This window comes from Bactrocera neohumeralis, chromosome 3 (genome assembly GCF_024586455.1).
Source record: "Bactrocera neohumeralis isolate Rockhampton chromosome 3, APGP_CSIRO_Bneo_wtdbg2-racon-allhic-juicebox.fasta_v2, whole genome shotgun sequence".
NCBI lineage: Eukaryota > Metazoa > Arthropoda > Insecta > Diptera > Tephritidae > Bactrocera > Bactrocera neohumeralis.
The window spans coordinates 75,468,937-75,491,430 of NC_065920.1; the positions used below are offsets into that span (position 1 = coordinate 75,468,937).

The following is a 22,494-nucleotide window of genomic DNA, read 5'->3' on the forward strand; positions in this document are numbered from 1 at the left end:
TCATCAATTGGGTGATGTGAAGCCCTAAGCCCCAGAGCCGAACTCAAACATCGCCAACCCAAAAGTAGCAATCAAAGTCAACTACATATGTATATAGGACCAAACAATGTTTTTATACCGTTATTTACTCCAACCTACATATAAGTGATAATCGGTTTAATTATTTGCCACTAAAATCCTCCGCAATTATTAAATTTTACTAAAATCTTAGATTAGTAGCATTAAATTTCCTGTAACTAAATCAACTAATCGCTCAACCGTGGCACCCACACTGCGTTGCCAGTCAACATCCTGTGCCTTCTCAATAGCACTTCTAATTAAACGCTTTAATACTTTCCTAAACGACTATCGCGTGACACGCACGTAAGTGTATGCGAGCGTTAATTGCGTTCATGCCGAGCACATAATCGTCATTACTTACACTTTCGTCATTAATGTCACCACTGTAAACAACAACATATGAAAACACATGAGTGAGTGTGCTTATGGGTTTCCCTGAAAGCGCGGTGGCAGTGGCTGTGGTACGATTACTACTCATAGCAATTTTGCACGCTTTTTTGAGCTTCAATTGCGGCGAAAACGTATAAAAAGCGGAGCGCGCGCTGAAAATTTTATTGCCAATTGCCGAGCGATGTTTTGTCTATACGGTAATGTGCGTGGAAAAATTATGCTTTCCTACTAATCGCCTTCCAACCGCTGCCGAAACCCGCTCCAGTGATGTGATATGCTGGAAACGTGATTTCGCGGTGCAGCATTTACTTCGTGTTTTAACTAATTAGACCAAATCGTGGCTACTTTGTGATAAAATTCACGGGGTTTGCATACGAAATGAAAATTTTAAATGAAATTTTGTGTTATGTATTTGAATTGATATTAATTGGAGGACGTTGCTGAAAACTTCTAATTGTGGGTGTATAACAAATTACATATCTAGCGCTTACTTAGTGGCAACGTTGAAAAGTTTTTTGAAATTTTGATTAAATAATTATAATTTTCTTTTTCAAAGAAGTCATGATCTAGAGCCCCAAGTTATTAAAAAAAATGTTTTTCATATGTCAAACGCAAATTTCATTAAACCGCATACAAACTGAAATTGAAAAATAACACTAACTTTGTGCACTGTAAATTCTTTGCTTCCAATTGCTTTATCCACACCCAAGGGTGTCATTTCTTTAACCACAAACTTTCTACTAGAAAATCTTCCCAAAAACTACTTACTTTATTTGTCTCTCTCACTATAATTTCTTAACCTTTTTCTATGCAGCCTCTAATCATGCCGTTTCTCTGGCAAACTTAGCTTACATTTGTCCTTTGACACGCACGCAACCAGCGCCAACTGCAAACACGCGCGTTGCCTACGGCAGTCAAGGTTTAGGGACAGTAGCAGCCAGCCATGCAGGCAGTCAGCATAGCGTTGCAGCTATCAGACGCATCGCATCACGTGGGATGTAATCAAATTTTATGTGCAACGACTTACGTGATGCGACAACAAATTACTCGCTCACACATGCATACAATGTTTTACATACCTACACATGTGTAGTTAAGAGTAGATACTAAGTTTTTTGTTTTTATTGCCCTCAAGCTCACCAAATCACTATAATTTTGGATTAACCTGCTGGTTGAATAAATAAGAGTATTTTCTCTTGTTAAAGTAATTTTAATGATTTTGGTTTTTTTGTGGGCAAAATGCGCTTCACTTTTCGAACTCTTCATGTGCTGAATCTGAAGGAAGTATTTGCGACTGATGTACTAAGAGGTTTTCTGTTGGGTATTTGAGGTGTCTTGATTACGAATTTGAGTTGAACTAAAACAAAAAAAATCATACGTGTTATGGAATTTTGACTATCATTTTTGGTTTTAGCAATCCCAAATTAGCAAGAAACAGCCTCAAACATCACAGTCGCAAAAAGACTGTAAACTAGTTTTATCACTCAGAAGACGATTTCTAAAGATATACATTCTTCTTTCGATCCCAGCTTAGCTTGATCTTAGAACGTCATTATTATCTTAAAAATAGTACCTGGTAATATAAACATACCGACTATATTAGGTTAAAATGCACTACTTTCATTATAAGCCTCGGCCAAGATGCCCTTTAATGTGTTCTAAGAGCTTCCCTTTGACTTTGATGAATAGCAAAATATCACCAAACCTTGTTCAGCATGGGATTACTTTTTTATGACAAGTGACTCTTCTGTAACCCATTTATGTTTGCTTTTTTGGAAAACCAAGTTCAGATGTTTTGGATATGGCTTCATTTGCAAGACAAGTGGAGAGATCGCGCTAAATTTTGGCATCATAATTAAGGGCAGTTGTACCAAGAGATATTATTCTACGCCTACTATTATTCTTTACATATAAGCAGACGATATTCGACCAAGCGGCCATAACTTTTGGATTTTATAGTAGTTCTTATTACAGTGCCTGCCTCTAAAGTAGCAGTATAGAGCTCCGAAGTGCAGCCTCTTTCAGGGAGATGAGTTTAACGGCAATACTAGCGTTCAACTCGCTCACTGTGCGCTCAAATTTAGTTAAGGAGTGTCTGACCTCACTAGCAATAGCATCAAGCTATATCAATATGAGACTTGTTTGTTTTTTTCCTGGTCATAGCGAAATCGCTGGAAGGTCGATGCCCAAGCAAGAGGAGACACTCTTACCCAACTGACATCGGAGTGGGAATGAGTTTAATCTCCATTCTGCTCTTGCATCCTACACTGCATCTTTTGACCGTGCGTGACCCTAGTAGATGTTGATTTCTAGCCCTAATCTACTGAACTATTTGTTCTTAGAAAAGTATATCTTGCCACAATCGTAGGCGTTCTTACCGGGTAGAGCTCATTCATGTTAGACTAAAAACATTATTGCACAGAAGAAGGCAAGGTAAAAACTTCTAGGACTTACACCTCCATTGTTTAGCTTTTACAAGACTGAGGTTGAAACACTTGGTCTGTCATACTTTCGGTGATCCAGGCGACAGAGCAAAAACCTGGCTTCACAAATTTGGGATAGGCTCAAATCGTTGACGATTTATTAGGGTATTTATGGGCAATATACACGAGTTTTAGGTACACCAATGGACCGGCTTTCTAAGCTGTCCAACTGAAATCTCTGAAACTGAGTTTTTTATATCGATCAAATATCAGCGTTGATCTCTTCTTCTTCTTTTTTGGCTAGACCCTGCTTAATCAGTTATAGCCGTGTTCACAACAGCGCGCCAGTCGTTCTTCCCTTTCGCTATTTGGCACCAATTGGAGATTTCAAGTGTAGCCAGATTCCAAGTGCAGCCAGATTCCAATTGTAGTCACCCGGTCTTTCCAACCGAGTGGAGGTTTTCCTCTTCCTCTGCTTCCCCCGCGGGTACTGCGTCGAATACACTTCATCTATTCGGACGACATGACCTAGTCAGCGTAGCCGTTGTGTTTTAATTCTCTGAACTATGTCAATGTCGGCGTATATCTCATACAGCTCTCATTCCATCAACCATAAATCTTCCGCAGAACTTTTCTCTCATAAACTCGTAACGCCCGTAGAAGACCTATCAGTGTCCAATTTATAAATATTTTAGGGTCAGTATACTTCACCAATTAATTTCGTTAACAACTCCAAAGCTTTCTTCTGTTTCTTCTAACAGCAACTGATCTCTATCAGGATAGTTGACATATAACCAAAGGCTCCTAATCTTATAATTTATATTTTGATATATTATTTTCTCCACACGCAATTTGTCCATCAGCTAAACCAATAAGAGTATCTACAGCGCTACCTAGGAGCATTACGATCTTATCGATTATATGCTAAACAAACTGACACGCAAGCGCAGACTTCATGGCACATGAAAGATAAAGATAATCATAATGAAAGAATAAAGCGTTTTCACACACGCATACACACATGTATATTAAATTATATTATATTATATGCACATAGTTATTAACTTGGCAAAATCATCAGCTCAATCAGTAGTTGCACAATTCTTTTATACCACCTCTCGCAGCGTGCGCTCTGCAACAGCGCCGATCTTCTAGCTTCCAGCTTCGAACTTCCATACAATTTTTGCACTTTGTAATTTCGTAAATTATTACATTCCTGCGGCTAACTGTATACTTGTACACGATAGTGGCGTTTGCTATTGTACGTGCTTGCTGTTGTTGTTGTTGCTGCAACTGTTTCGTGCCATCTGCGGTTGCATGCATTGTTCTGTTGCTGTTTGCGTTACTTGGCATGTTGCACAGCGCGCCCACCCGCTAATTCCGCTGGCTCTTTGTTGCATTGTTGTGCCTTGCGCTCATTGTTTGTTGTTCGTGGCTTACTTTGTGTTCAAGCTGGCTTCAAGTTATTCTGATTTTTTGTACTTTTGTGTATTTACTGTTTGTTTTTACCTTTCGTTTGCTGAAATTATAATCTTTATTGGTGAATTTTCGTCACACACGCAAACATACATATGAACATCGGAAGCGTTGGTTGTTGTTGTACGGCTTTATTATAATATGTCTACAGTTCTATTAAAACGAATTAATAACAGTTTATTTTATAAAAAACGATCAGCGATCTTATTTGCCAGTTCAAGGCTTGTTTCTCTTAGGCTTTGAGTGCATATAATTACTCTGAATTAAAGTGAACAGGGGTCTTCATGAGGAGTGTCCATTCAAAATTCTTGCAATGTCCGAAAATTTGATAAATGACAACTATAATGCCCTTAACAAGTGCATTTTTTATGACATAAAGCGATATAAATAGATCTTTCTCTTGACTTTGATCGATCAGTTTCAATGGCTGCTATATCCTATAGTGGTTCGATCTGAATAATATGCTCGGAGATTGTAGCGATGCTTTGGATAATAATTTGTGACAAATTTCCAGAAAATATCACGTCAAAGAAAAAGTTTTTCTTACAAGGACTTGAATTTGAACGGTCAGTTTGTCTGGCAGCTATATGCTAGAGTTGTTCGATATCGGCGGCTTCAACAAATGAGCAGGTCTTATAGAGAATATGACGTGTGCAAAATTTCAGATCGATAGTTCAAAAACTTAAGGACTAGTTTGCCTATAAAAAAGTCGGATAAACGGACTTCGCTAAATCGACTCAGCTCAGTCACGCTCATCAGTCTCCGACGTATCTTTTTGGTGTTACAAACATCATGTCGAACTTAATATACCTTGTTCAGGGTATACAAACTAATGTATGCCTGATTTTGGAGCGCGAAGCTTTAGAAATCATTACCGAGGTACCCAAAACTCGCCTAGGATCGCTTTTTTTTATTCCATCAACCATCAAGGAGACGTTTCAGTTTATCCAGTCTTAATTATCGTAAACACAACTACGCCAGCATCCAGTAAGATTTATAAATGTTTTAAAATATGCTTTCGTCTAATATGTTATATAGTCCTACATACATATAGATGGCTCAAGCGAGTAAAATCTTTTTGAATTCGAAATAAGTCAAATGATATTTCTATCATGGTAATCACTTCGTTCTTTTCTTACTTTTGTACTAATTTACTTAACCTCTTTAACCCATTCTATCTTGCAGGCTCATGTGGTCGCCGCTTTTGAGCAATCGCTCTCCAACATGACGTCACGCCTGCAACATCTGACTGCGACCGCCGAGCGCAAGGATGGCGAGCTAACCGACATGCGGCAAACAATCGAGCTGCTGCGCAAGCAGTCCATACAAGCAGGTCTTACTTCGGCGCATATGCAAAGTATGGGCGTGCAGACGCAACAACATGAACAACAGCAGCAACAACTCGGCCGCACCGCCATCACCCAGCAGCCGATGTCAAATCAAAATGGCATTACTAATGGCACAGCCTCATCGACGCCATCATCTACTGCAACCGGTATTATGCAACGTCACCACAGCTCCGATTCGATGTGCTCTTTGAATTCGATCAGTTCCGGCTGTTCGGCGCAGGATAAGAAGCAGAAGAAGAAGGGTTGGTTACGTAGCTCCTTCACGAAAGCATTCTCACGCAATGCCAAAATATCAAAGACTAGTCGGCACGCCGGTCATCATCATGTCGGCGCAGCCGGCAGCACTGCCAATAATGTCGGTGGTCAAGTAATGCATGGCTTACATGGCGACAACAGCACAGTTTATAATAAAGTTAATGGTCATAGCCACGCCGATGCCGTTGTTGGTTTGGCTGCTTTGGCTACACAGCCTGCACCGCCTCTACCCGCAGCCAATGTCTCGCCGACAAAAGGCAGTCCGGCAAAAACTGTAACATTGATAGATAATGCGAAACCGATCGACGCAATCGATCAGGAGGATCATCAGGTAGTGGAAGACCTGAAGAAGCAATTACGTGAGAAGGACTTAGTGTTAACCGATATTCGTTTGGAGGCGCTCAGTTCAGCATCACAATTGGAGAGTCTCAAGGAGACAGTAAATAAAATGCGTGCCGAGATGATGTCGCTAAAACAAAATAATGAGCGCTTGCAAAAGCTGGTAACTAGCCGTTCATTGGCGGGCTCAGAGGCTTCGTTAGGTAATGCCATTAGTCCAAACGGTTCCATTGGTGAGTCACGACGTTACTCGTTAGCCGATGGCAATGCGCGGCCACCAATGGAGTTGCCGAAACGTTTGGAAGAGGAAGTCGAAGAGGAGAACATACCGCCGGCGCCAGCACCTGAACCACCACCGCCGCCACTAAGTCCCTCCACACATATCGATCTTACGCCACCGCCTCCCGCACTCGACACCATGCCCAGCCCAGCGCATATTGCATCCGCTGCGGTTGAAGAGCTGCCCGATGTGACTGATGGCAAAAAGATCGCAATCGCTTGTTATCTGGGACAGCCAGAGTCATTTGTTAAGTACTGCGAAGAGATGCTTGAGGCAGATGAGTTCTATGCAAATGGCGTCGATGCGGATGGCAATGAACGTAAGTCCTTTCCGACAGCAAGTTTAAACGAATTTGTCGTCGCCTATACATACATCTCGGGCAAGACCACCTGGCAGAATTTAGACTATATTGTGCGCAAGACTTTCAAGGATTACGTGTCGCGCATCGATCCCGGCACCAATTTAGGTTTGAATACAGACTCAATAACATCCTATCATTTAGGTGAAGCAAAGCGTGGCCCGGAAATGGGCTTTCCCGAATTGTTGCCTTGCGGTTACATAATCGGCAATGTACGCACGCTGTATATCTGTCTGCAAGGTGTGGGTAGTCTCGCCTTCGATAGCTTGATACCGCGCAGCATTGTTCACCGCTACATTAGCTTGCTGACCGAGCATCGACGTTTGATTCTGTGCGGCCCTAGTGGAACAGGCAAATCCTATTTGGCGCGCAGGTTAGCGGAGTTTCTGGTAGCGCGCACCGGACGTGGCAATCCCTCCGAAGCAATTGCGACATTCAAGTAAGTTGAGACTTGTATGTGTATATGAAAATAAATTAGAAATATTAATTTGTTCTTTGTTCTTTAAAGTGTCGATCATAAGTCTTCTAAGGAGCTGCGACAATATTTAGGCCATATAGCCGAACAGGCAGCCATTGCGAATGGCGCTTCCGAATTACCATCTGTGATCATATTGGATAATCTACATCACGCTTCAGCTTTGGGTGATGTTTTTTCGTGCTTGCTAAGCGCGGGTCCCGCCGGAAAGTTGCCCTGCATAATTGGCACCATGTCGCAGGCCACTTGCAATACAACCAATCTGCAATTACATCACAATTTCCGTTGGGTAAGTACTTTTTTGCACGCAGCAATGAGATATTATTTTACGAAGTTGCTCCGAAATCAAGACTAAATCATAACTTCTCTGTCACTCTGTACAGGTACTCACTGCCAACCACATGGAACCGGTAAAAGGCTTCCTCGGTCGCTTTTTGCGTCGCCGTCTTTTCCAACTTGAACTACAGACTGGCCATCCACAGCCTGAACTGGCCACTGTGCTGGCATGGTTACCAAGCGTTTGGCAACACATAAATCGCTTCTTGGAAGCGCATAGCTCCAGTGATGTAACCATCGGGCCGCGCCTCTTCCTCGCCTGTCCATTAGACTTGAAGGACTCACAGGTGTGGTTTACCGACATCTGGAACTATCACTTATCACCATATCTGGTAGAGGCGGTGCGCGAGGGCGTACAATTGTATGGACGACGTGGTGGCGCCTGGAATGATCCATCGATTTTCATACGCAACTCATATCCATGGCCATATGGACCCGATTCAGTACCACCGCTGCGTCAAATCAATGCAGAAGATGTCGGACTGGAAGGTGTGGCGGCCAGCAATGGCGACAACCCGGATCCACTAGTAAGTTTAAAATATTTTTTTTTTATATTTTGTTTACAGAAAAAGCTAACATTCTTTATGTATTTTTTCAGTTGAATATGCTTATGCGTCTACAAGAGGCTGCGAATTACTCCGAAAACCAAGAGCAGGAGTCTGATTGTGCGAGTTTAGACTCGAACGTTACACCCGACAGCTCGGCGGGCGCTGAGTAAATGCCAGTTTAGTGACGCGGCAGTGCAGTTAGCGTCGCCAATGGACTTTCGAGTCCTTAGTAAACTAATCAAACACTAAATACCTACTTACCTAACTATATACAAACATTATACATACATATTCGCTAAAAATCAAACATTCATATGCATGGCTTTGTATATTTGTAAGTATATTTATGTGCGTATTGGATATTTTGTAAATTATGAAGTTTAACGCGACTTTTGTTTAGGGAATGCAACACTGATTTTAACTGCAATCTAGGTATACATAACTACATACATATGTATGTTTATGATTTATATATTATATATGCGTGTGTAATTTATAAACTAGTGTAAAAATCAAATAATTGCCAAGTGCTGAGCTCAATTTTAGGGCACTGAAATGTGAACAAGAATTTTACCTTTTTATTTTTATTATTTTTTCTATTTATATTTTTTTTTTAATTCTTATTTTTTTTAATTTTTTTTATTTTCAAACCACTTAGTATTGAATTTTAAATATTTTTTTTATTATTTCTTCAATTTAAAAATACTCCAATACTCGAAAAGTGTCTCTCATCAGCAAAAAATACTCAACTTAATATTAATTATTTTCAAATAATAAAAATATTTTTTAATCGCATCCAACCAACAATAAATAAAAAATAAATATTTATTTGAAAAATACAAATATACAATATATGTACATATATACACCCCACTTAGTGTCAATAACTGTTAACCGTTATTATGAATTTTTAAGAAAAATGTTAATTTGATTTTTGCCTTTTATTTTTTTGACTGTACAAATAAAATTTCTTGCACTACTTTCGGCACTCAATCGCACGATTCAAAGAAAGCAGTTATATTTAAGAAAATTTTATTTGTCACGACCCACAGGCAGCACATTGTACTATACATACAATGTTTCCAAAACAATAAAAAAAAACCTTTGAAAATTGTACTAAAAAATTGCACTTTTAAACGCACTTGTTAAAAATGCAAATTATAAGCCACTTTTAAGCTGCCCAAATTTTGTTTCAGTAAAGTTTTTTTTTTAGTTTTTGTGATTTTCCGAGAATTTCTATGAACAGTTATTATTTTTTTGTTTATTGTTGACATGCACAATGTTTGAAGTTCCTTTGAGATTCTTAACGATATCTGGGAATATTTATTTAAATTGATTTAATTCTTTATTTTTTGTTTTATAATCACACAAAATTCATTAAATTTTTTTCTTGATTTTTATTGTTTAAAAATATTCTTAATTTTTTAATTATTTTTGATTTTTTTTTTATAATTACAATTTTTACATTGTATAATTAAAAAATTTATTTCAAATTTTTATTTTTTAAAACAAAAATAGTTTTTTAAATTATTTTCAATTTTTTAAACTATTTTTAAATTATTCTTAATATTTTTAATTATTTTTTAATTTTAATTTTTTTATTTTTTTAATTTCTATTTTTTAATAATGAAGTTATACTTTATATTTTCTCTTGTTCACATTTTATCGTCAAAACCATAAAATGCATTTTTCATCAATGGCTTTAAAAATCCATGATTTGAGTACATACATATGTACATACAAATGTAATGCTTTTAAGAAGCTAACCAAAATAAAAAGTCATTCCACAAAATTCAATTGCATACAAACACATACATATTTATGTACGTACAATGTACATTGTACTTACAATTTACATTGTACATACATATGCATATGTGCATACATTGCACACTAGCCTATACAGTAGCGTGCAAAATAAAATAGTGAGTACATAGAAGATACACAATCCAAAAACATACAAATTAGCAAAACTCAAATCAAAATTGCAATACCTACGGAAATCAGTGATTATCAACAAATCCTGGACATACATACATACACATATTTATATATACGTATAATCCAAAATAAGACAGTCTAATGCAAAGATGAAAACTAGCTAAAATATAAATGTTAAATGTCTATTGATAATATTTACAAAAGAAAAAACATGAACAACAAATTCTATGCAAACATAAATTTACCGCTACAAAGAAGTCATGCAAACTACAACACATACCAAACTAACTGTAATTAAATATTTAGAATGTACTAACAAATTATCTGTAAATAGTTAAACTAAGCGTTAAGTTCCACAAAAATAAAAAAAAGAAACAAAGAACAAAAAACAAAATGAAAATAAATAAGAAAATAGCTGTACACAAAAACCTGGCACTCGAACGCTGAACAATTTCACTAAGCTAGTTTTGGCACAATGAAAATTGCTGGCCGAGTAAGCGGCCATAAGACGGAACGGTAATGAATTTGCTGACAAAAAAAGCAAAACACCGAAACGAAGGAAATCCAAATGAATGTAAAAGTAATGACAAATAAAATGTAAGTGTAACGAAAATAGTTGAAAGCTATGAAAAAAAAATTACAAAAAAGCTTGTGCTAATATTATTGTATGTATGTATATTTAAAATTTATTGAATTTGTCACTTTTTATACCCTACAAACCAAAATTATACCTAACTATAAAACATGCTACACATAAATACGTACAGAAAAAACAAAAAAAGGAACTATCATATATACAAATTATTTTGCGATGCATAATATTGCGGTGGGGTGTAGTGTCAAGAAGAAGTAGAAGAAGAAGCATGAATTAACTAACTTTTGCTACTAATTAACTAATTATGAAGATAAATAAACGCGATAAAACGTTAGTCCCTTTGACTATTGCTGGCATGCGAGCAAATATAATAACGGTAGATATTTTTAATTAAAGCAAATTATAAATTTACAATAATTATTATTGCAAATAAACATAAAATAATTATGCGTATTGTATTTATTTGAAGTTAAAATAAATAAATACCTTAGCTATGTTAAAAAAAATTAAAAATATGTTTTTATTTAATTTAAAAAATAAAAAATCCTTAACTGCTTAAAAATATACGTAAAACATTGACTATACAAATTGTTTACAAAGTTTATAATATCAAAAAATTAAAACAATAATAATAATTAAACTGCTGAACAGCTGAGTTTTAGAGTTGGCTTGACATTTCTGACAGCAAATGCGACAAAAGAGAAAAGACGAAACTAAACTGCATTTCCTAATTTGTGCATTTAAGTAGATTTCGTGCCATTTGTTGGAATATTTTTGTTCACTATGACGCCAAATAAACACGAGATTATTAATTGGCTGGCTAAACAAACCAGTACATACATATGTATATTAAAACATAAGTAACAGAACATATAGCGCTGGAATCAATAAAAGAATGCGGAATCAAAACTCGAGCAAAGCAAACAATAATAAAGAGAGTATAAAATATAATAGCAACTGCAACTGTGTTTTTATTCAGAGAAGTGAAAAAGTAAAAGACTCGAGGCAATACAAACACCTTGGCAAAATTTGAGCACTTCAAAATTCCAAGTAAACTTTTAAACCTTAGTATTGTAGGACTTCACAGCTTTTCTACTCAAAAAACATGGTAGTGCATTAGCAGCGCTAAAGAATTGCCTTTCAGTAGACACCTCATTTGTTAAAATCCGTTGGCTCTTAGATTTACTAAAGCACTGCATGTGAACGTTTAAACATCACTCACATCTTATCCTCCCAAATAACATACTCAATAATCAACATTGCACATCCAAATGATACGCATTAGCACCGCTAGAGAATTCCTTTTCGTTAGACACCTTATTCATCAAAATCGGTTGAGGCGTTCAAAAGTTATGCGATAATATGCAAACGCTCCTTTGGGTTGGACGCCTACTTACTGTTTCTGGGCGCCTAGTAAAATGCAATATTCTGCATCTTCATGCACGAGTGTCGGCAAGTCAAGAACGTTGCATACTTTAAGGCGGCTATATTTTGTTTCGTGTTTAATGCATATTTGCTGCAAAGTGCATCACGATGTACCAGGCGCACAAAGGATGGGAGCAGGTGGTTGCCAGACGGAGGTAGTTACATTTTTATGAATAACTGCGGCAAATCAAAACCAATTTTGACGATTGAGGTGCTGTTGGAAAGAGGATTTTCTTGCGCCGTATATTGCATATAACTATTAGATGTATAGGCAACGTGGTATTCGAAAATGAACTGTATAATGAACATTCACTGCAACTTCTTGTTTATAGTTTTTAATTGCAATGTATACGTGATATTGATTGAATTCACCTGTCAAAATCATATATTTTCCAAAAATTACTGATATTTTAACAAAAATAAAGACCCATTCTCTTCCCAGAAACCCTTGTACACAGATTCACATTTCAGTATCCTTAAACCCAAGTCCTAAAACCTAACGTAAGGAGCGATTGCTCTTAAAGCTATTTAATTTTCTACCAAGCATTACAAAACTATTTCCCTTTGTTTTTTTTTTTTTTAATGTGTTTGTATTTTAATAATACTCGCTCTTTGTTTGTTGTGTCGTTTTAACATTAGAAATTTACTAAAGCTCTGATTTAACACATTTAGCTTCACATAGTTGGCTATGGCATAGTTTACAATGTACTCTATTAGTCAAATTGTGTTTACAAGCTTTATTACAATAACACTAACATCGTAATTTACTTTGCAATGATGGTATATTTTGTAGATTTGAATTGCTTTAGACTTATTAAATAACTGCAGAGGCAGTACTATTTCACACTATTAGCTTATTTGATTTATTTCCACTTCTTGTTTTCATAATCCCAGTTGGAGGCCAAACCAGTAACAGGATTGACTTCCAAGTCAAGCATACGCTTCAATTGCGCCTTCTTGTGCTCATCATCGAAGGTGACTGGCAAGTCATCGTAAACTAAATGGTAAATGTATTATGAGTAAAAGTTTATTTTAGTTATAGCATATAAACGTACCGAAAAGGTTCATGAGAACTGCAATCCAAATGGCCATGCTGACGAATATGAGACCAATACCCAAATGCTGTTTCCATTCACCGGTTGGCGCTTGGATTTCAGCGAAAGTTTGGCAGAAACTGGCACGGTATAAAGCCTTAATTTCTTCAGGGCTCAATTTTTTCCAATCTTGCTTCTCTTTTTCGCGCAGAGCCTTAATTTCATTGTTGGGCTCACGGAAGCGAATGGCCGGCATTGGGTAGTCCGTGCGATCGGCGTAGCAAGCGGTACCGTTCCAGCCGTAGCCGACGATTTCGCGGTTGCCAATTTTATCCAATGTATGTACGGATGCAATGCTTCCCGTTTGGGTATTTTTAAGCAATTGCTTCAACAGCTGACGCTGCATGGACATGCTGAAACCACGGAGAGCCATTTTGTATGCCTGAAAATAATAAAAACAAAAATATGAGTAATTAGTTGCATCATAAAGATATAAGGTAAAAATATTAAATAAATTTGTTGAAATAGTTGCAGCGGTTAACAGTCAGACGGACGGTTTGATGACGGCGCAGAGGTTATGTAACCTTTATCATAAATCGTTTATTACTCGATTCACGACATATGTAAAATAAGGAAGGCTCCTTACAAGCCAAACAAATGTATTCTTAATACAAAAATCTCAGTTATAAGTTCGCTTTTTCAAAATATTTCCATAAATAAATAATCTACAAAATTAATAACAGAAAACCCGCAGCGAGTGTTACACAACCAAATAGCTCAATTTTATTCAAGCTTCTGCTCCCGTCCGCGGTCCACTAATTTACTGTGTAATAAATTTAATTAATATACTTTAAGAAGTGTTTGCTATTAGCAATATTTATGAGTAAATCAAAACAAATAAAATTTTATAGAAACCTTTAATGAGGCCTTACTTTTTCCACTTGCTTGACTTGTGAGGTAAGATTCGCGGAATATGACAGATGCAATGCGGCGAGTAGTGTAAAACACTCGTTGAAAGTTGCACGAGTAACTACAAGAAAATCAATAAACACATGGCACAGGGTTGTATTTTCTTCATATTATTTGTTTTAAGACATTTTCATAACTTTAATCAATAATGTAAATATATGTTTCTTGACAAAAATGTTATAATTATACGGATTTAAATTTTGCAATTTAACAATAAAAAAAGCGTTAATTTTTACAAATAAATAAGTAAAACACTTGATTTTGATAAGCCAGTTTGTATGCTGGCAGATGATTTAATGGTCCAATATCGGTGGTTCCGACCAGTGAGCAGCATTTTGTGCCCGTAAAAAATTGTGCACAATCAGAGCAATATTTCAACGACTAAGGGTCTAGTTCTCAAATATATAGACAGACGGACAAATCGACGGACGTAGCTTCCTAAATTTACTCAGAACGAATATTCCTGCTGAGAGTTAGTTCTTGGGATTATAAGACGAGTTAAGGAAGCAGTCGAGAATGGACTCTCAATTCATCAGAAAGTTGGATAATGAGAAAATTGAAGAATAGTGTGTATTGTCCATTAATGTTTGATAACAGCTAACAAATTTTATTTTAATATTTCTTACTGATTGCTTGTGACCTATCTGAAAGACTAAGATCGTACTGGTACCGGAAGGTATTCACCGAGTTAGTCTACATTATGAAAGATAAAGTCATTAGATTTATTGAGAGATTTCAGTTAAAATTTCTTTGAGTTTTTTGTGGTCCAATTGGCAATTCTCACTGAAACTCCTGTGTACTTGTGATCGTTTACCCCTTTCTTGAACAAAGGCATTAAGAGTTGCTGGAGGCCCTTAAGTCATTAAGCTCCCTAAAAGTATGCAATATATAACTAAAGGAAGACAATCTCCTTCATAATTAAACCCTTTGTTTACTACCGATGCATAGATACGGTAAGTTCATGTGTGCTATCTAGATCAAGTAAGACTTCATTAGAAATAAAAATGCAAAGATACTAACGTTCCTTTAATATACATATGTACTTACTTACAGGTTAACCTTGAAATATGTATTAGAATAATTTTACATAACATTCCATTTCAGTAAGTATCTATGTATGTATGTATATGAGTATGCCATGTGGCTATATTGGTATAAATAGATACACATTATCTAAGTATGTATGTAGGACATATACATATTTACAATATATTATAGGGTGATCCATTTCGAGGTTCCCTACATTTTTACAGAAAAAACAAAGAAACTTCAAATTTAATTAATTTCATTTGAAAGAACATTCTTTTGCATTTACTTTTTGAAGATTATCTCTTTCAAATGTTGGCCTCGGCTACGTCTTAGATGTTCCATCCGTTGAGTCCATTTCGACTGGTAACTGGCGACTGACACGCGTGGTGTTTTTCTCCAAGGCTTGCGTCGAAGTGGGATTGTCCGCTTAGACTTTAGACTAATATTTACCCACAGGAAATAGTCTAACGTTGCAATATCACAACATCTTGCGATCGAGCGGCCTTAAATTTGAAACTATCTGCTCACCGAAGTGTTCTCCCAATAAAACCATTGATTGATGCGATGTGTGGAAAATGGCGCCGTCTTGTAAACACCAAATGTCGCCGACATCAGGAGCTTCAATTTCAGGCATCAAATAGTCGGCTATCATGGCGCTATATCGTCGCCATTGATGGTTATGTTCTCACTGGCGTCATTTTTGCAGCAATATAGACCGATGATTCCACCGGCCTACAAACTACACCAAACCTTTGTTTTTTTCTAGAAGAAGCGGTAGCTGTTGAATGTCTTTAGTTTGCCCTTCGTCCCAAATGTGACAATTTTAAGTTCTCAATCGGTATTAGCCATCCCGGAAAAAAATTTTGCTCGAAAACGTCGGATCGTCTTGGAACTTTTCAAGAGCCCATAGAGCGAAGCGATGTCGCTTGGGAAGGTCGAGCGGCTTCAGTTCTGGCACTAGCTGTATTTTGTACGCTTTCAATTTCAGATCTAGAAGTAAAATGCGCCAATCGTTCCATACGTTAGTCCGAGTTGCTGCGAATGGCGCCGAATGGTCTCTCCATGGTCTTCGTGTACATTCTTAGCTATGGCTGCCGTATTTTTTTTTACTCCGTGCTGGACGTGGGGGTCGAATATTACTTAATAATGAATGCTGGGTCTCAAAATGGGTGATGGTGTTGCGAATAATACGCTCAGCAGGCCGATTAGGTTGACCATAAGTGTAGCGAGGCGGGCGAAACACATTCTTTACAGAACGTGAATTTTCGTAACAAAGTTGAACGATTTGTAAATGTTGTTTAGGCGTAAGTTTTTCCATGATGAAATGCCAAACGATACTGAACAAAACTAACCTGACACCTTGACACGACTCATGCGTGATCTGTCAAAAACAACGCTATTGAAAATAGTGTCTCTACTTGGATCACCCGTGATATACACCCCATGTAAGTTGGCTAAAATGCAAATTTCTTTAATATAGAGCATTTCTAGAAAACAAGAACGCAGTAAGCTCGAATGCGAAGCGCGAAAGCTGCGCTGCAGCACGATATCAGCTCTGTCATCAGTGGAACTCAATGCAGAAAATAATTTACACTGGAACTTGACCGCATTGAACTTTCATATTTAACAACTTTTTTTTTATTAAATATGTATATTCATTATAATGATTTATTCAGCGCTCTTTGCTTGTAAACATTGTCTGCGCGCTATTGAGCGTTTTCTGCGTGGCGTAGACGATAACCATACGAATCGTGTATTAAAAAATTACTAGGCGCTAATTTAGTACGAATTGAGGCGTGTTAGAAGTTAGAGGCTGTTTGAAAATAGGAAAATACTGAGAATTACATACAAATTGTTTTGGTAAATAGAATTATTTGAGCTTCGACGACGTGACAATAAATGTTTAAGGGAGACACAATGTTGCTATGCTATTTGCTGGTCAGCTCGCAGGTTAGTGTGAATATACAAAAGCTAATGCGAAATATCAACATAATTATTGTCTGATTTGTATATCTGTACATTTGTGTGCGCAGCTTATCAGCGTCTTACCCCAAGCAAGTGACTCGAGCCGTTCGCCAGAAGCGTTTAAAGATGCGCAACTTAAAACTGAATCAGCTGCTTCCACTAACGCATACAACAACGCCAACAATAACATTATTATTGCACATGACGAAAACACCAGCAGCAACAGCGACAATAACAACAATAGTGGCAACAAAGTTTACGCTGATGAATGGAGCGATCGTGATAAACTACTCTTCTACACGCTCGAGCAGTTCGCACTACTCTCCAACTTTACGGTCGAACATGGTACCGAAGTTTTACGCAACGTACTCAAAGATGCGGCCACACTAATGGAGCCCACCGCCTCTTTATTAGCACACCTGGGCAATTTTTCCGATTACGTCGCACGCGCTGACAATGTGAAGAAAATGGGCGAAGACGAAAAGGTGGGCGAACTATACGATATGGTCGTATTATTTACCGAGCTGGTAGAGCGGCATAATACGACGGCGCTCGGGAATGCCACAACAGAGAATATGTACTTGGAGATGTCGTTGAAGAAGAATGGTTTGGATAAGTTACAGGTGGATTTTTTAGAACGCTTTCTCGTCTTCAGCGAGAAGTTTAACGCTCGTGTGGATAGTTATTTGACAAAGTTAACGGCCGAACAGCGGGCGAGTGAACGCAAAATGATCGAATGGCAACATGCGTTCAATGCCGAAACGGACGCGGAGAAGAAAGTGGAGATCTTTGCCAAGTTTTTCGAGTTGTACGCTTGAGCGTCTGCGCGTATGTGAAATGAATTTAAACAATTACAATTAACAATACTAATTATTAATGCATGTGTTAATTAATTAATTATTGCTACTGTTTTAATTGCTGGAGTGAGCGTGTGTGCGAATTATATAAGCATTTTTAAGCAATTAGCAATGCAAGTGTTGAAAAATTACCATCACCGAGAATACTAATTGAGTAAAGTTAAAAAAACTGACAATAGAATGTTGTTTAAACTGTTTCTAATAAACAGTTAAATATTATATTATATAATAAATAAATAAATATGTACCGAAAAATACTCAAAAATAATAAAAAAATAGTTTAAGTGAATACGTTTTAATATTGCTGAGTGCCTTTAGATGGCTATTAATAATAATATTTTAGGGTTATATTCACTTGTGCATTAGTAAAAATAGACGTATTTTGCTTATGTGGTATTCGTATGTACATACACTTATGGACAAAATAATAGGTGTAAACAGTTTTTACTTAATGATTTTGAAATATTTATAATCAAAACAATTTTATTATTAAACTCATTTTTTTAAAGAAGAAAATCAAGGTATCTTTTATACCGTTCACGGTTTTTAATAACCTATATATTCTCCATGGTTTTTCATAAGTTTTCCTATTCAATTTGACATTTATCTTTGGCAAGTTTCCAATGGAGTATCATCCCATAGCATCTCTTCTTTCCAATCTACTCTTAAGGCCACTCCACATGTTCTCAATCGAGTTGGGCTCAAACGATTGACTAGGCCATTGCATACAGATCACATTTGCGTTACTGAACCAATCAGATACCAATCTCGATGTTTTGGGTCGTTATCTTTTGGACAACACCATCTCAGCGGCATGTTTTCTTCAGCATATGATTTTGCAAAATATCTCTCTGTACTCAAAGGCGGTCATTGTGTTCCTTATTCAAAATAAGAGACCAACGCCTTGCCAGGAGAAACATCCCTTCATCAATATGTTTACACTTCCAAGTTTAATTGCCTTTGCGGTGTATCTACAATCAATTTTTTACCTTTAGGTTCGCGGACAGTTATTTCACATCCATTTTCGTAAATATTAATATTAACTTCATCACTGAAAAAATAACTATTTCTCCACTTTTTTCTCCTGTGGGACCATATCACTTTTTATGTTCAGAAAAGCAAAATCTTTTCCCTTCTGTATGTGGATCTTTCGTAGAAGTAGAATTTTTCTGTCTTTGCGTTCACTAATCGACGTCGAAAGGTCCGCGAGCTAACATTTAGTCCAACTTACGCTGCAATTTTGTGGTGAAGTCACAAAAGGGCAATTTTTTCCTATGAGAAATATACGGCGATCATCAATCAGGTCAGGTTTTCTTGGACGATCACGAGCTTCCCTTTCGTTAGGTTACAAAGTTTTCCGAAACTCCTAATATATTTTAATATTAATTTGTACGTTTTTCCTTCATCACGCAGTTTTTTTACCAATCGATGCTCTTCATTTACGACCCATTCTAAATATTTTCTTCTTTTCAGTTTATGGTGCTGAAAGGATTATAGAATTACCAATACTCCAACACCAATATATGTGTTACAACCAAAACCTGTAAACTTATGAAAGTGATGTTACGTTATTTTGCATTTTAGGTGACGATATATGCCTTATAAATTTTTCTGGGAATGGAAATTCAAATGTCATATAATTTTTGATAATCCAACTGCTTCTACTCGGGAATTTCATCTTGGTATATTTCAGCTATTTTCCTTTTGTTTCTGCAGCTTATAAAGGCAGTCTGCATTAGAAGTACTATCTCACTTCCAGGTTCCATTGAAATATTAGGTTGTCAAATATCTCCCTCCGCCTCTTTGTCTTTTGAATTTCGCGGCTATGTCTAAAGCGCTACAGAGCTCGTATCTGGCAATACAATATATCTTTGACTTTGAAAGGTCTTGACATAACCTACAAATCGACGCTATGCATGATTAGTTTGGATATTGCGTTCAACAGTTATAGACGTGTAAACTTGAAGTTCACTAACGCCGAAATTCTCGCTTTTTAAACTTTTCCTCCGTCAAAAGCAAATCCGGTAGAGAAACGTTCCGTGAGATTAATGGTGTTTTGGGGGATGGTACTCTATCACTTCGAACTGCGGAGGAATGGTTTCGACGATTCAGAGCGGGTGATAACGACAAGCCGACGGAAGACCTGTGACGACATATACCGATGAAATCAAGGAAAACATCGAGTTAGACCGGCATGTGGCATCTCGCGACATCGCCCAGAAGATGGGAGTTAGCTACCAAACCATTTTAAACCATCTGCAGAAGGCTGGATACACAAAAAAGCTTGATGTTTGGGTGCCGCATGATTTGACGCAAAAAAACCTTCTGGACCAACGTCTGCGATAGCGCTGAAACGGAACGAACTCGACCCATTTTTGAAGCGAATGGTGACTGGTGACTAACGATGAAAATGGATCACATACGACAAAATCAAGCGAAAATGGTCGTGGTTGAAGGCCGGTGAATCGTCCCAAACGGTGGCCAAGCCGGAATTGACGGTCAGGAAGGTTTTGCTGTGTGTTTGGTGGTATTGGAAGGGAATCATCCACAATGAGCTGCTCCCATATGGCCAGACGCGCAATTCTGCCATCTATTGCGAACAACTGGACCGTTTGAGCAGGCGATCGACCAGAAGCGTCCAGAATTCGCCAACAGGATGGGTGTAGTGTTCCACCAGGACAACGCCAGACCACATACTTCGTTTATGACTCGTCAGAAGCTACGGGAGCTTGGATGGTAGGTTTTATCGCATCCACCATATGGCCGGGACATAGCGCCAAGTGATTACTGCCTGTTCTTGTCCATAGCGAACGCCCTTGCTGGTGTAAAGTTGATCTTAAAAGAGGCTTGTGAAAAGTGGCTGCCCGAGTTCTTCGCAAATAAGGAGGGGGGCTTCTCCGATCACAGTAACACTTTTTATAAAGCATTGAACAAAGAGTAAAAAAGCGGAAGGGAGATATTTTACAACCTCCATTTTTTTTCAAACTTTATAAATTTTCTGTTTTTGCCAGTCATCATACGAAAAATTAGTGAAATCCTCTATAAATACTGAATTCAATAATATAAAATAATACCAAAGTTGTTTTTTTAACTACTACATATATGTAAGTTCCTTGGTTCCCCGGTTCCCTGCTTTCATTGCCAATTCTCTAACCTATTTAATGTCTTAATTGCATAGTCTGAAAGCATCTCAATAAACCCTGAAGTATAGACTCGAAGTCCTTGAAGATCCGAAAAGTATAGCTAATGGAGTGGACATAAATCTCGTTTACTTCGTCGATATAGACTTTTTATCTTCGAAAAAAGTCTAGTTTTTTTATCCCATTTGGAATCATTCCTATATAGAAGTTCTAAGATGAGAGTGCCGATTTGTAGCTAACTTTATAGGGTTAGGTTATGCTATATTGACCGGCTGTCATGCCATACATAGACTTACTGGTTCTTAGTAATACCAGACTGAGGCTCACTTTAATTTGTGCTAAAGTACGGAGCTCTTGCATAAGATCTTGGCGATTCCTTATGTCTTTAAGGGAGAGAGATGGCTCACAATGATTCGCCGGTTCAGTTATTCGGAAATTTGATTATGTTTCGTTATTAGCGATTCTCGTATTTCCTGTACTGTTTCGCTAGTCAGACGGATGGCACTTTTGGCAATCTCATTAGCTTTTCGTTCCATGGAATCCCTCTGTGGTCTGGAAACCAGTATGTAAGCAGCCATTTTCCCGCAGTCACTACATCTACTGCCTTCTTAACCGCTTAAACTTCCGCCTAAAAGATATCGCAGTATTCCGGAAGCTTGTAGTATCACTTGAGATCTAGCTCCGGGCAATAGATTTCGACACTCACGCCTTCAGCCATTTTAGATCCCCTGTGTAGTTGTTATAAGTTCCGTTGGCAAATCGTAGAGCCATTCATCCTCTTTCAGTGTGATATTATAGGGAGTTTAGGTTACAATTTTTGAATGCCGATTTATTCTTTTATAATTCAAAATCGCTAAATTTGATTCCAAAATGTTGAACCAAAGATTTTATGACACACAATTTACAAATACAAACAAAAACTAATATACATACTTATATACTTATATACGAGTCCACAAGCTCTTCCTATGCTCAAACAAATCACGTTACGCTACTTCTTCAATTACTTTGTATACTTTTTTATTGAATTGTAAAGCATGAAAAAATACACAGTAATTATATTTGAATACATTGTGGTTACTATGTTAGAATAGCATACTGTCTTTTGATTGAAAAATAAAACTAATAGTGAACTCTTTGCTGAACTCATAGAAAGCAACATACATACATATTTACATATGTGTATGTATGTATGTATATACATATGTATGTATCTGTATGTAAAATTATATATTATTACAAACAACGAT

At 37.2% G+C, this 22,494-nt stretch overlaps 3 protein-coding genes across 10 annotated transcripts in view; 2 read left to right on the forward strand and 1 right to left on the reverse strand.

The window, feature by feature from the left end:
* LOC126751973 (protein sickie) overlaps positions 1 to 11,782 on the forward strand; it is a 474,537-nt gene extending 462,755 nt beyond the window's left edge. For all 7 annotated transcript variants that reach the window (XM_050462474.1, XM_050462475.1, XM_050462479.1 and 4 more), the window contains 4 exons: positions 5,535 to 7,369; positions 7,439 to 7,694; positions 7,789 to 8,268; positions 8,340 to 11,782. In XM_050462474.1, the coding sequence (XP_050318431.1) occupies positions 5,535 to 7,369; positions 7,439 to 7,694; positions 7,789 to 8,268; positions 8,340 to 8,459 (2,691 nt within the window). In that variant the 3' untranslated portion in view covers positions 8,460 to 11,782. The remainder of the gene's footprint in view (positions 1 to 5,534; positions 7,370 to 7,438; positions 7,695 to 7,788; positions 8,269 to 8,339) is intronic.
* A 1,079-nt stretch (positions 11,783 to 12,861) lies between these two features.
* LOC126752009 (cytochrome c oxidase subunit 4 isoform 1, mitochondrial) lies at positions 12,862 to 14,299 on the reverse strand. 2 transcript variants are annotated; one of them, XM_050462530.1, is made up of 3 exons: positions 14,217 to 14,299; positions 13,306 to 13,726; positions 12,862 to 13,247 (listed from the first exon to the last, which is right to left on the reverse strand). In XM_050462530.1, exons 2-3 carry the CDS (start codon positions 13,715 to 13,717, stop codon positions 13,114 to 13,116), a joined length of 546 nt encoding a protein of 181 aa, XP_050318487.1. In that variant the 5' UTR covers positions 13,718 to 13,726; positions 14,217 to 14,299; the 3' UTR covers positions 12,862 to 13,113. The 2 variants fall into 2 exon arrangements, with proteins under 2 accessions (XP_050318487.1, XP_050318486.1); XM_050462529.1 differs by having other exon boundaries at positions 14,200 to 14,242.
* Positions 14,300 to 17,016: 2,717 nt separating this feature from the next.
* LOC126751991 (uncharacterized) lies at positions 17,017 to 18,393 on the forward strand. Its single transcript, XM_050462510.1, has 2 exons — positions 17,017 to 17,232; positions 17,316 to 18,393. Exons 1-2 carry the CDS (start codon positions 17,182 to 17,184, stop codon positions 18,063 to 18,065), a joined length of 801 nt encoding a protein of 266 aa, XP_050318467.1. The 5' UTR covers positions 17,017 to 17,181; the 3' UTR covers positions 18,066 to 18,393.
* Positions 18,394 to 22,494: the final 4,101 nt, after the last annotated feature.

Coding starts and splice junctions, on each gene's coding strand:
- LOC126752009 (XM_050462530.1), bottom strand. CDS start 13,717: ATGGCTCTCCGTGGTTTCAGCATGTCCATGCAGCGTCAGCTGTTGAAG. Junction 13,248..13,305: donor AGTTCTCATGAACCTTTTCG/GTACGTTTATAT, acceptor TTTACCATTTAG/TTTACGATGACTTGCCAGTC.
- LOC126751991 (XM_050462510.1), top strand. CDS start 17,182: ATGTTTAAGGGAGACACAATGTTGCTATGCTATTTGCTGGTCAGCTCG. Junction 17,233..17,315: donor ATTTGCTGGTCAGCTCGCAG/GTTAGTGTGAAT, acceptor TTGTGTGCGCAG/CTTATCAGCGTCTTACCCCA.